Genomic DNA, 14528 nt, shown 5'->3' on the forward strand with positions numbered 1-14528 from the left:
ATATATATATATAATTTTTTGCCGTTAGATTAACCCTTTGATTATTTTTACTCGTTAGATTATACGATTCAACCAACTACCCACTCAACCCTAGGGGGTCACATTATCCTAACCGCACATCTTTTAATCCAAAAGCGGAAAACTTAATAGCACCAAGTCATTGGTGCTATTAATAGTATTCCAGCTTAGTTCTCTCTCTCTCTCTCTCTCTCTCTCTCTATCTATATATATATATAGAGAGAGAGAAAGAGAGAGAAGGGTTACTGTGCAATTAGGAGGCTATTATAATATCTATAGTACCGATGTTTCAGTACTATAATCTCGTTTTTGATCTTATTCAACGATTTACACCATTAAATATGATTTAGGGTATATGGAGTTTTTAGGAATAAAATTTTAATTTTTTTTTCTATATCATTTACTTAGTGATTAAATCATGTCAAAATAAATGGTAGAAATTAAACAATCTTTAAAATTTAAGAATATGACTTTTGAATTCACGATTAAGAATGGAACTTGATCTAGATAGTTAAAAATATTTTCTATTAAAATTTAAATAAATTTATATTCTTTTATACTGTTAAACTATAAACTCGTCATATTGGCAACTAAAAAATGATAATTTTGAAATTGCTTGATCATAAAATAAATTATGTCGAAAAAATATAAAATTTTATTTCTAAAAATTTTAAATACCCTAGATCATTTTTAACTGTGTGCATCGTTGGTTTGAATATTCTAAGATTGAAAACGAGATTATAATACCGGAACTCCTTACTATGGATATTACATAAGCCTAGAGCTCTCTTTATATATATAGAGTCTGAATAGGGTTCTTCTAATAGCACCAAGCACTTGGTGCTACCCAGTTTTCCGCTGTTAGATCTACCCTTTTGACCATTTCCACATGTTAGATCATACTGTTCAACCAACTACTCACTCAATCTTAGAGAATCACTATCATCCTAAAGACTACGCTCATCATGTTTTTTCTTTTGTATACAATTCACAGGAACCGCACATCCTTTCATCTAAGAGCCGAAAACCTAATAACACCAATAATTTGAAGCTATTGAAAGCATTCCAGTCTAATTTTATAGAGTCTGGCTAATGTGCTTCTAATGACACCAGGCACTTAGGGTGTGTTTGGTTGGCTTCTTTTTCATCCCGGAATCGGAATTGGAATGGGTAAATACGTTTGTGGGTGTTTGGTACGCGGGAGTCTCATTCTGATTCCGATTCCCGAGTGGAATGGGAATCCCCCAATCACCTCTTTTTTCAAGCCGGCCTAGGAGGCCAGATTGGAAGTTGAATCCCGATGGAATGGATATTTATACGGATTAAATTTATTTTTTCAATTTTTTTAATTAAAATATGAGTTAAAATTTAAAAATTAAATATATAATTTTAAATTTTAATTTGAACTTAAATTAAAAATTAAAATTTAATCAAGTATTTCGAATCTAACTTATGAATGTGAATTTAAATTAAATTTTAATTTATATAAAGTTTTATTCAAATTTTATTTCAAACTTAAATTAAATATATGGATTCAAATTAAAATTTAAATTGTAATTTTAAGTTTGAATTTGAATAAATCAAAATTTTAGTTTCATATTTTGAATTATCCACTTAACTTCAAAGTTTATTTTTTTAAAAAAAAATAGATTTAAAATTTTGACATTATTTCAAAATTTTGATGTAAATTTTTAATATTTAATATTTAATTTGAATTTAAATTAATATATTATAAAGATAATGTTAGTATATTAATTTGATTACGTTTTTCATATCCACCTGAACCAAACACCGATAATGGGAATGATTTATTCCGATTCCGATTCGAGTGATAAACCAAACAGAATTTGGTAATGAGTCATTCCGATTCCGATTCCAGCTTATTTTGATTCCGATTTCGATTTCGATTCCGACTACGAACCAAACATGCCCTTAATGTTACCAAGTTTTCGGCCATTAGATTTATCATTTTAACCATTTTCATCAGTTAAATTATACTCTTCAACCAACTACTCACTCAATTCTAGAAGACCACTATCATTCTAACAGCACATTCCTTCATCCAAGGGCCAAAAATTTAATACCACCAATAACTTGGTATTGTTAGAAATATTTCAATCTAATTATTGTTATTATTATTATTAGAATCCGGCTGGGATACTATCGATAGCACTAAGGATTTGGTGCTATTGAGTTTTCTACCGTTAAATTTAACCCTATGATTATTTTTATCCGTTAGATTATACTATTCAACTAACCACTCACTCAACCCTAGGGGATTCACATCATCTTAACGGCACATTTCTCAATCTAAGAACTAAAAAACTATTAGCACTAATAGCTTGATGCTATTGATAGTATTTCAGTCTATTTTTTATTATTATATGACAATTGAGGATGTAATTAATAAGGCAAGAACCAAGAAGGGGAGTTTCATGCGCGTCGACTCCTCTCGAGAAAAAAGTCCAAGTGGAATACTCACCAGTAAAGTAAAAAGGAGGAGAGCATTTTTTATGTGGGGGGTAATGTTGTGGGTTCTATTGGTGTTGGGATCCACATCATCAATACCTTGTCCAATGAATAAATATAAGAATAATAAATATGACAATAGCTTAGTGGGTTCTTCACTTGCCTTAAAAGGTTATATTCCACGTGGAAATAATAATTTTCTATCAAAAACTTAAATCTTATTTATATTATTTTTTAAATAATTTTTTTAATCACCTCGATAGAATTTACCTTTTTTTTTTGGACAGGCGATAAATTGTTCTCTCCTCGTGATCAGATGAACATACTTTTCAGACTCCACCTAACAAACTATGGGAAGTCCAAAAAATCTGTACGAGGGATTGATTGGATGCATCTCATACTAATAAAATTTTGTGTCGGATCGTTGACGCTAATCATTAATTTTAAAAATTCGAGCTACAGAAAAGATACAATTAATTCACTTAAATCGTACAGACATAGCGCCCGTGAATTTTGATTGTAATTCGTCTCAACCAGTCTCTTGCAGTTTCGAACATGACTCAACCCAATCAGACATAGAGCAGAATGCTGGCTCCTTTAAGCCAATATTTTTAATCCAAATTATTGTACTATTTTTTAAATAATTTTTAAATTATAAAGTATTAGTTATTTTGATAGTGGGAATGAAACCACTATGTCAGATGCTTTGTTTCGTACTAGGCCTACCTTCTAGCATAGTTTCTCTAATATGCATCGATAAAAATATCTAGAGCTTTTGATGTGATAAAGTTAAAATCAGATCTTAAGCCCCAAATTGCGGCAAAAGTTTTAATCCGAATCTTTTATCTAGGTAGTCTAGAGCCAATCTAGAAAGATCTTAATGTGAACATATATATATATATATATTTCAAATAGTTCTACTCAAATAATCCTTTAGGTAAAGTTCCAAATGACGCCTCCGATTATTTCATGAAACATGACAGCAAGTAGCTAGTCTCTTGATTCTGTATAGGTAGTACTCAGTAGATCAAATTCAAATTATCGACTAAATCGATACTTATAACCTGATATACAACAAGATAAAATTGTTATTTCGCAGTTTCACAACAATGAAATTCACAAACACAATTTATGCTCATATTGATTGGCAACGTGCTGCAGCCACCTATCTTGTTCTTTTCCTTTAAGGAAGAGACTCTGCTCAGTAATTCTAAAGAATCTGCACCTGGAGAAGGCCTTTTCAGAGCACTGTTCACCTAAACTGTTGATGGAAGGGCCAATAACACTAGTGGGGAAGCCTTTTTTGTTAGTTTAAACACCTATTTTAGTTTATTTTTAGTAGGTTAGATTCTTCGATATCGAAGAACCTAACGGTAACCAATGATGGGATCTGATCTTAGGTTGTGCAAGCTTTTGCCGACGGTAATGACGTCGGCCTCCTCATTCATACTCGACCATTAGTTTTTGAGGATTAAAAACCTGAGTGATTACAGTAGATGATTAAATCTCGCCTCCTCGAAGGTAATAAAAGTAGGTCATCAAATTGGTGGATCTGATTCGAAGGCCACATCGAACGGTGCGTCACATTGTTGCTTGTTATTTTTTATTTAGATACAGAGGATATTTCAAAAAGATTTATTAATATTACTTTTTACGTATACTGTGCGGGTATCAGCCCCACGACAAGTCAATAAGATAAGATAAGAAAGACAGAAGGGAGAAATTTTACTCAGTTTAGAAGCAACTCTTGCAATAGAAAGAAAATGAAAAAATGATCAGCTTGTGACTATGAAGGTAAATGGAAAAAAAAAACAAGAGATATTTTAAACATGAAACCCATTAATATGTTCACAATTTGGATCTCGCTGAGAGCAGGAATAGTTTGTAAGTGATTAAGAAAAAAAAAAAAGAAAGAAAAAGATTAAAAAAACAAAAGCCATGAGCCAGAACAGATACTCAAAACAGCAGCAATATTATGTACCATGAAACTCCATGTTTAGGCCCTGGACTTAGCAATCTAAAGAAGTTTCACTTGCACTTGAATACACTAACCAGGTAAATTAAAAAGGGTGATAAACCTTTCTTTCATGTAAATCTCTGAGCACTTTAATTAACACTTTGAGTATATTGTTGTCACCATTCATTCAGATTAAACTAATTGAGAACAAAGCAACATGCTTGCATCAACAGGCACCTCTTGGAGATTAACATAGTACAGCTCAACTGTGGACCCCAAAAGCCCCAAAAAAACAAAAAAAAGATCTCTTTGTGCTTCATATGTGGCTGCCACTATTAACCTAAACATTTCATCTTATCTTCTTTACTTTACTATTTATAATTTCCCTTTTCCAACATGCAAAATGTTTACGTACGATATAGCGATGTTTAACAACATGCTTCTTAAACAATGCCATTAGAAGAAATATTATACAATTATCTACCTAACAGCTTTTCCATACAGCAGCGTTAGAAGCTTCAAACTAAAACACCAGCTTTTCCATACAGTGCAAGCTAAGAACTTCTTTCAACAAATACTATATTTCCAAATACATAACATGTGCCACATATAGTTTTGTTGAAAGAAAGATGATTTTCATAGATCATAGACCGACAGCGCGGAGCCAATTCAAGTTTATATTGATTGTTTTGCCTCTAAAGCAGTTAATAATAGCCCTCAAAAGTGATTCTGTCGCAATCAAAATCGTGTCTTAATATCGGCCACCTTATTGAAAGCCATTTGGGGATTAATCTCCTTAGAGTGGTTCCAGATTCTTCTTGTAGATTCACTTATATCTGACTTTGAATTAGTGAAAAAGCTAGCTTCAAAGAATATGTGCCAACAGTAACAGTCCAGCTAAGTGGATTTTTTAAGGCTGTATCAAACAAAGGAGACAAAATTGGGAAAATCCAACTTAATTTCTAAAGTTGTTTTATTTAGATGTATATATACTTCTCAAACTACTTGCAACTAAGAAAGTATATTATTAATCAGCGGTAGCCCTCCAATGCAGCAGTTTTTACCTGATATTCAATGAATAATATTACAGAAATTATTTTTTGTAAAAAAACAAGTATAGAGATTAATTAATTATAATAAAGACTAATTCAGCTAATTAAACAAAAACCAAGAAGTACAAACCTAACCATCCAACAATCTTTATCTTACAAGGTGTTAAGTACATCAACTAGTAAGAGTACTTGCTTAATATATAATTAATAGAGATGATTACACAGTAAAATCCTACAATATTATGTAATTACATATGAACATATACATCTATATGTATCCTCCCAAAGTGTCTGTTTCAGAAACTAGTTTTCAAAAGTATAACAGTTCATCGAACATTTTTACAGTTTTGAATTTTATTGAGGGCATATTTATTAAGCAAAATTTTCAAAGAATTTATATCTGCGATTTTAAAATTTTACAGGGGTGTACATGTGTGTGTGAAAGACCTTTAAATTAGACTAAAATAGTGTAAGCTATAAGATTCTCTAGTTGTGACAGCTGACTTTTGATTTAGTCTACATTTGCATAGTTTATGAACAATTGTCGTTTTTATTATTTAAATTGATTAAGTATCAATCCGAGGAAACAGTGATGTTTCAACTATAAAATAATAATAAAAACATTAAATTAGAGCAAGTTTGTGTTTCTTAATCACACTTTGATTAGAACATTAAGCGCACACAATAGGCGGCCTAATAATTGACAATAAAATGAATGTCACAACAAACAACAAAATATATGCTACTCACCACCTCGATCACATCAACAAACTGTAACGCGCGAATTTGACCTTTAATAATCCACATGAAATAAAACAAAGTTAAGAGCCCATAATGACCAACTCATTAGCAGATACAGATGAATTCAACCTAGTATGCCACAAATTTATCAGAAACCACCAATGCAAAGGAAATAATTACAAGAAAACAGGTACAGTAGGTGGTGAACATCAAACATCTTAGAAACATTTGTTTTGGTAGCTTGTGAGAATATATCCAAGGTTTAGAGTCCATAGAGGGAGTATTGAAGCACAGCTGTAAACTAGTTGTTGAATCAACTGTTACCCTGTTCTCTTTTGCAGCACGAATGTTTTTGTAGTACATGTTGGTTTGTTGAATTTATTAACAAAGGAAATTTATTAACAAATGTACCTTATGTGCTGCTGATATGTTACTCATATGGAGCCATAAATTACATGTCGAAACTGATCAATAATCCCCTTCTGGTAATATAAAGTTTAGCTAGTGTAACAATTATGTTCTTCCTAGTTTTCAAATGTTACATTAAAGGCCTCAAATTTTGACTGTCGATTTGAGCATATGCGCCGACACATCATTGTGCAAAAACACCTGCTGAAGCTCCCACGCAACTACGCTGTGCATGTACAGATCGATTCGAAAAGGTTTAATGGCCTTTTCATTTAAAGTCCCCCCTTCGACGGTGTAACCGAAAAGACGTAAAATTTTGAGTTTTCGCTTTATACACTTGAAAGCTCATTCTGATTTTTCCAAACTAGCCAGAATTTAGACATTTTTATCTCATAAAGAAGCTTACTTCAAAGGTCAGCTGACATAAAATTTTACTTTTCCTGTCTCCTTAGTCCAAAATTAGCAACATTTCCAACAACCACTAATGCAGTAAAAAGCAAGCTTATAAGATTTCAAACCATAAAGTAAGAACAGAATGCTAGAACTTCTGAACAGCTATGGAAGCACATCTAATATTCTAAAAAGGGAGAATTAGTTAAGATTGCTAATCAACAATAGATGTTTATATATATAACACTAATAAGATCTAATGAAGAACAGATAAAAATGTCAATGACATCGTGCTCAGACAAGAAAGAATAAATTCTGCATGAGAAGATCGAAAAAGAGTGCAGAAATAAAAAGATTCACTACTTTATATACAGAAAAGCCAAATGCAGAAGCATAACAATCCGCTTTTCAATTGATAACTGCAATTGACAGAAAATGGCTTCTCATATCTGCAGTTCAACTCTCTTCATGGCAGGTTGATCTACAGGACTGGGACGATGTTTTAATTCAGATTTAGATACATCTTTATTGACCTTTTGAGTATTTGCTGATAGGTTAACTGAAGTTCTGTTTGCTGGATGCTTTCCTGATTTGACACCTGCTTGTCATTGATAACACGTATGTAAAAAAAAAATCCCAACAATTATAGTATGTTATACTATATTAAAAGAAAATTAGTGTCAGCCAAAGTGCAAGATTTACTAAACCAGACTCATATGTGACTATGTTGCAGTACTTAATGAATAGGCCTGTTTGGCCTAGTTAGAGCTTCTGTGAAAATGTTGTTTGAGTAGAGCCTTCTGAAGAAGCATCGCCAACGTTTCTTTCCAGCGAAAACCCCTCAATAGCTTCCCCTTACAGAGAAGGCAGCTACGGAGACTTAGTTCCTAAAGCTATAGACTATTGTCAGTCGAATACCTAGTTTTTGAAGTCTTTGCTTTATAGGGTAAAGAATCTACTTCAAAAGCCAGGCTAAACGGGAGCTAAAAAATATATAAGGTAATAATAATCCTAATAAATATTATGTTTATCTATGGATGAAATGCAGGAGAATTAAAAGAACCAAGCATATAACTGAACCAAACTTACCACTGTTTGGCAAGGATAATCTCTTCTTTGCCTGTGAATCAATCTGTACCCGCCTCTCTTTTGGATTACTATATGACCGAGCACCGAGTCCAGTAGGCTGAGAAACAGCTTCCTCAGAAGCCTCCTTCGATGATGTCTTTAGCTTTATTTTACTTGTTGCTGAAGCAGAAGCAAGCAGATTTGCAGACCGGCTAGAGGAGGAAGCACTTCCCTCAGAATGTGATGGCCCAGCTTTCTGGTTAAGCATATTCGAATGAAGAGCTGAGATGGGCTTTTTTGCCATTGGCTTGTGCAGGGATTTGGCTCCCTTTTCCTGTTCATTATCACTTACCACCACCCCTTCTTTAACATTAATGTCGAGAAAACGGTTTTCCCATGGGCGAACCGCCATCCATCTCTCCAACCAATTCCAGCCCCAGTTGTTCTTATCTGGCTCAAATCCTGCAGCAGCCACCTGTTGCCTTGAACCCGCTTGCCACTTTGATGGGGAGAAAAGGGCAAATCATTTGCTCAATTAGTTAGCAGAACTAAAAGTGGCAACAATTAGAGCTACTATTATGTCAAAATATACATTTAAATGCAGTTTCTCCTCTAGTTCACAGTGATCTGCTATTTAGTAATATCTCAGTTATTGTTATTACATTGGAAGAGCTAAAGGAGAATTAGCATGTAACAAGTTTCCTAATATTTCTATTTAAAAAACAGAGAAGTCCTACAGTGTTGAATGTGTTCTATTATCCTTCCGTTACTTTTAGATTGGCAGGGTTTAAAATTAACCTTATTAAGAATAAACTTAGAACTTGATGTTTTGTTTTTACAGAAAGATACCTGATGAGTCAGAGCATATGCCATGGCTCTCTCACGCTTGGCCGCGGCTTCTTGCCTCTTTAGTAATTTGACCTGGATTTCCTCCACGGAGCCTATACTGTCACACCATCCTCCCTGCATTTTAATCGTAGGTGTGAAAATTACTTAATATTCAGTTGAAGATATTATATAATGAAAGGGTCAGTCCAACTATAAAACAATAATAAGATATTTGCTACATTCTGACAAGTTAGATGTTAACAGAAAATTTTCGTTCCAAAGACTAACCAGGCAAGAACAATTGCTAATACAAACATCACACATGGCTATAAAGCAACTATACTGCTTAGTAATAAGCCTATATCTAGAAATTGTGCTTTTCAGCATAATCTGAATAACACCATTTAACTAAAGAATGCTACATACGTTGACGAAGATAATAGTATCGACTATGTAGTTTTGTAGCTCACCTCAATTTCCCGAACACAATCCTCATGAGATTGGTCCTGTTGTTGAACCTTCTTCCGGCCCAATTGACTTTCTAAAGCCATGCGAACTCGCCTTGCTCTAACCCGAGCCTGAACTCTTACAAGAGCTTGCATGCACCGAAGTGTTATAGCTGCTTGCTTTCTCACCGCATGGCCCCTGACAAGAGCCTGAAGTCTAACCAATCCTTTCAAAGCCCGTAAAGCTCGTCTAGCCTGGATAGTTTCAAATTATCCAGAACATTAGGAACCAATTTGGAGAAGGCGTATAACATCCCAAGGTGATAACTGAGATGCATGAACTGGCATTTGTAATGTCTGGTTTTGTATTATGATAAGAATTACATCTAGGAGAAACTCAATCCCAACATAAATGTTGAATAAGTTCGCAAATTATTTCAGATTAAGATAGTTGTCCTTCTGAAAAATAATAGGTGTAACCTTAGAACAACATACAGAAGCTAATTCTGGTCAACATTTAGGACTTAGTAGTAAGAAGACTTTATTAGACAATGTTGAGGCGTTGAGAAGAAATTCCAAAATATTTTGCCAACAACAGCTCATGATATTGTGCTTGGTCCTGCGATAAATTCTATAGGGGTAGGTTTCTGTATCTGTAGGTTATCCTGCTATCCCTGGATAATCTACAATGATTCTACAGAATTATATCACCTCATGGCTGGAAATATACGGTAATTAAGGATAATGATAAACTGCGGCCTAAGAGAGAAAATACTATACCAGGAAACCTCGAAATGCAGTCTGAATAACTGTGGCAGCCCAATCCTCTTTCACAATCTGCTCAGTTTGAGAAGACACCTGCACTTGAAGAGAGGAAGTAGGCGAGGAAGCAGGGTTCGCAGTTGACTTGATACTGGCTTCACCAACCAATTCCACAGTTTCAACGGTAGATTCCTCTTCTATTACAACACTATCATAGTTGATAGAATGTTTCCTTCGGTGTCTTGGCCGATCACTAACAACCTTTTTCTGCAATATTACCAAATCATGATGCAAGTAGGCAAAAAGATGAACAGATGCAATAATTGGTATAAGAAATACTGTATTGCTAGTCAAACAGAGGAATTAGGGAAAACAAAGGGATATAATGGCAAGATTGGTCTAAGCATTACTCACATTCTCATCATTCTCTGGATGTTGCGAGTTCTCTTGTTTTCTTAGACCGACCAATGATTTAAGCCACTTGGTAGAAATACCCATGATGGCATCAATTTGGGTTCATAAGATTAAGACCTGCAGATAGAAGAAAAAATAGCAATTATTAATTCATGAACTTCAGTGATAGTTTCTTTTACATTAAACTATGAACAAGAATATTTTGTAACAATCGCATAAAAGGACTAAATGAAATGATATATAAGGTGTGGCTATAACTTTGAACTGCCCATAGAAATACACAAGATTATTTTCAAAACAAGTGAAACATAGAAAGTAGTATTATTCAGTAATGTTCCGCAGAATCTCGACAACTTTACATGAAGACTGCATCTGTAAGTAGTTATTCAGTAAAGAATTTCAGTGGCGCTGCCTATTAATGATTATAATAATAATGGGATCTGCCTCTTCATTTAGAAGAAATTGCCTCACTAACTACTCAAAATAGTTCAAGAGGTTGTAAAGTATAAAAATGATCAGGAAAACCCCAAAATGCCGTGTACTTATGTGCGCAGTTGGCTCGTAAAGACAGTGAGGTGCTCATCAAATGCATGTTGCTGGATTTCATTGGATTAGTTAACAGTACTCAAGGAGAAATGATCATACATGTACATAAACGAATCCCCACATTATGGTTGGGAAGCTTTGCTTTGGCAAAATCATCTACAAATTTCTCCCAAAACAGAAGCAAAGCAAGCCCCAGTTGACTACTTAATAGCCAACATACAACAACCTAAACTCATGACAGGCGTGTTTTTAGATTAAAAATGGAAAATATTACATTAAAGCTTCTACTTGACATTGAGAAACAAACTATCACCTAAGCTACCATATAAGCTTCTTTCCAAATGTCAGCTCTAGTTATTAAACTTAAACAGCATTATTCAGGAAACAGGGTCAAATTGAAAATGTCCTAACAAATAAGATGAATCAAATCTTTCATATTTGTACGCATTTATAAATTTTATTCAACTACCTTAACTGCTGAAAAACTACGGAGAGTTAATTAGCAGAACCAATCACAAACATTAACAGAAGGAAAATGCAACCCAAATAACAGATACCATGTACATAAATTCTCCTATCAAAAAGAACCAATTTTGAGCCCTACACATTACCCACCAAATCACACCTCACTTTCATTCAATTTACCTCATTAACCCATGCCGCTTAATACAAAGATCTCACTACTCAAAGCAATTAACTAAATTTAGCCATTCTTAAAAAGATAAGTAATGAAACTCAATTAACAAATAACATCTATATCAATTTTCCGAGCAAAAAGAACCAATTTTACTCACGAAAGTAAATGACACGTTCAAGTTACCTCATCAATCCAAGCTACTCGCTACAAAGAACTCATTGCTCAAATCTTCCAACAACATTTCACCGTTATAAAATCCAAAAATATAAAAGAAGTAAAACCCAACGATCAAATACCATATCAATTCTCCGAGCAAAAAGTTCCAATTTTGAGCCCTACCCACCAAATCACACCTCATCAAAACAAGGACCCACTGAATTTACCTCATCAATCGATGCCACTCGCTACAAAGAACCCATTCCCCAACTCTCCGAACTAAAACAGGCCATTGTTGCGCAAAATTGAAGCAACACAGAGGAAGCAAAGGAGAAGGGGAAGAAGATGCAGTAGATCCAGGAATCCTATGCTCAAAACAACATCGAATTAGAGCTAAAAAAACGGAGGAAATAAATCGGATGCCCCCATTCTCCTCGTAGCGACATAGCACGGTACATACCCCACACTCTCTCTCTCTCTCATATATATTTACCCCACAGTGTAGTACATGGATAAAAAAAAAGAGTCGCCTTTTTCACCATCGCCTTTTTCTCGCGTTGTCGGAGGCATATCCCGATAATAATAATAGCTCGAGGATAACTTACTCCGTAGAATAAGAATAACTTAATTCCGCATGTCTACGTGGCATATTTTTATTGGTGGACTTCCGTGTAATTTATACCACGTGTCCTTGCTAGGATTGGTTAGCTTGAATCAAGGGAGAGGAGAAGCGGACTCTTTCACTTTGCGGTTATTTAAACCGAAGCGGGATTAGGTAACTAATTCGGCGCGGTGGGTCGCCGAGGAATTGAAATACTCGGGAGCAAAAGATCGGGCGCGTCCGCATACGGTAAATTTGTCTTATTTGGTGGACGTTGGGTGTGGGACTGTTTCCACTGAAATATTTCGCTGCACCAGGTGTACATTATTCATCCAATACACCATGACGCTCGACACTATTCTACCGTCTTAGGTATCTGAGATTTCAAATTCGAATCTCAATTATTTCATATTTCTAAATAAGTCTATTTTTTTTGCATGTCCTAAAAAAAAAAAAAGTGGATGCTAATATTTTGTAAATAACATAATGCATTTTCTCTTGACATCTGATCTTTTAGGCTATTCAATTACTAGTTAATAAATTTCAAAAATGTATAATTTTTTTAGATGATTATGCTTTGATTTTAAAATGTTAGTAATTAAATATTAAGTACAGTATATGAGAAATTCCGATATAATACCTTACACATACAATATCAGTGATCGTACCTCTACAATCAATCGATATGTCTCTAGCGCAAGTGGCAAAAAGCTTAGGGTCCGTTTGGATTGACAAATCTGTAGATCCAACATAAGTCAAGTGCAGTGATATTTGAGTTTCCCTGAAGTGTGATTATTTTTTGGTTGTTTGTTTTGACGTAACTCGTATAGCTTGAAAGTTAAATTCAATTACTTCTTCTGTTTGTTTTGATGTAAGTTGGTACTGGTGAAATTAGTTTCGTGAGTTCCGTTGTTTGTTTTAATGTAAGTAAGTGGATAATTATCTCCTAAATATAATAGTAAATTTACTGTTATAAAATTTAACTTATTATAACTTATTATATAATTAATTTTTTTATTATTATTTAAAGATAATCCTAATTTATTATAAATAAGGTAATTCTAATCTATTATAAGGGAAGTAGAGTTTAGGTTTGACTATTTAATAAATATTTTAGAGGAGGTTGAGTATGGTGGAAGTCGAGTTCGGCACTTTAGAGGAGGAAGTCGAGAGTAGGTGAAGTGAAGATCTAACGTAACTTGAATTACATTATATTTTTCATTTATACCAAAACAAATAACAGAAGTGAAGGAACTTAAGTTCCATCACTCCACTTAAACCAAAACAAACATGCTCTTAGTGGTTGATACTCAGGTATCAAATTTTAATTTTAATTGATTCATATTTTCAGCTAAGTATCCAGCAATCCCAATACACATTAGAATAGTTTTACATGTCGACGAGGGGAAGAACCAAAAGAATATACGTACAAAAATAGCTGTGGATGGGCTAGCTCTAGTTACATTTTATAGTTGATCCTGTAGATTTTGAACATATAATAATACTTTGTCTTACAATACAATAATGAAACTGCAGGTCGTAATTGCTGATGCCGCAATCAATGCGTTCAGAAGAAATTACGATCTGTAACAGCAGGTCTGCAGTTACCAGATTCGGCCATTCACCCTGCAAGAACTACCATTTCTGACAACCAATAACATGCTGATCAAAATTCACATAGTATATATACAGCATATTAGGTAGGATTAATTAATTCAAAGCTTTATGCACCAAAATCTTGGGTTTAGCTACATTTTGTACATGCATGTTAAATTTATCAGTCTTATGTTGTTTCTACTTTTCTAGTATATTTTATTACAGGTCATTTGGTTGTATGTAGTTGTAACTGTATTGTAGTTATAACTATATGCAAATATAAATTCGGTGTTTGATTTTATATATTTAATTCCAACTACAGCAGTTGGAAAGAGCAACTTTAGGTAAAAGATAAGCTTACGTACATCATTAATTATTTTAAAATAAAAATATATATACTTTTTTATATTAGAGGTAATCTCATCATCCTATATATAAA

The 14528-nt window shown here is 33.8% G+C and overlaps 1 protein-coding gene and 1 long non-coding RNA gene across 3 annotated transcripts; one reads left to right on the forward strand and one right to left on the reverse strand.

The window, feature by feature from the left end:
* On the reverse strand, window positions 7241-12334 carry LOC109713412 (protein IQ-DOMAIN 1). 2 transcript variants are annotated; one of them, XM_020237475.1, is made up of 7 exons: window positions 12120-12334; window positions 10554-10670; window positions 10158-10406; window positions 9402-9632; window positions 8953-9066; window positions 8125-8602; window positions 7241-7633 (listed from the first exon to the last, which is right to left on the reverse strand). In XM_020237475.1, the coding sequence occupies exons 2-7, from the start codon at window positions 10635-10637 to the stop codon at window positions 7479-7481; spliced, it is 1311 nt and encodes a 436-aa protein (XP_020093064.1). In that variant the 5' UTR covers window positions 10638-10670; window positions 12120-12334; the 3' UTR covers window positions 7241-7478. The 2 variants fall into 2 exon arrangements, with proteins under 2 accessions (XP_020093064.1, XP_020093065.1); XM_020237476.1 differs by lacking the exon at window positions 12120-12334 and adding an exon at window positions 11920-12100.
* On the forward strand, window positions 12247-14248 carry LOC109713413. Its single transcript, XR_002217101.1, has 3 exons — window positions 12247-12344; window positions 12591-12865; window positions 14030-14248. It is a non-coding gene; the product is annotated as an uncharacterized LOC109713413 (long non-coding RNA).

The sequence above is a fragment of the Ananas comosus genome, linkage group 7, assembly GCF_001540865.1.
Source record: "Ananas comosus cultivar F153 linkage group 7, ASM154086v1, whole genome shotgun sequence".
Taxonomy (NCBI): domain Eukaryota; kingdom Viridiplantae; phylum Streptophyta; class Magnoliopsida; order Poales; family Bromeliaceae; genus Ananas; species Ananas comosus.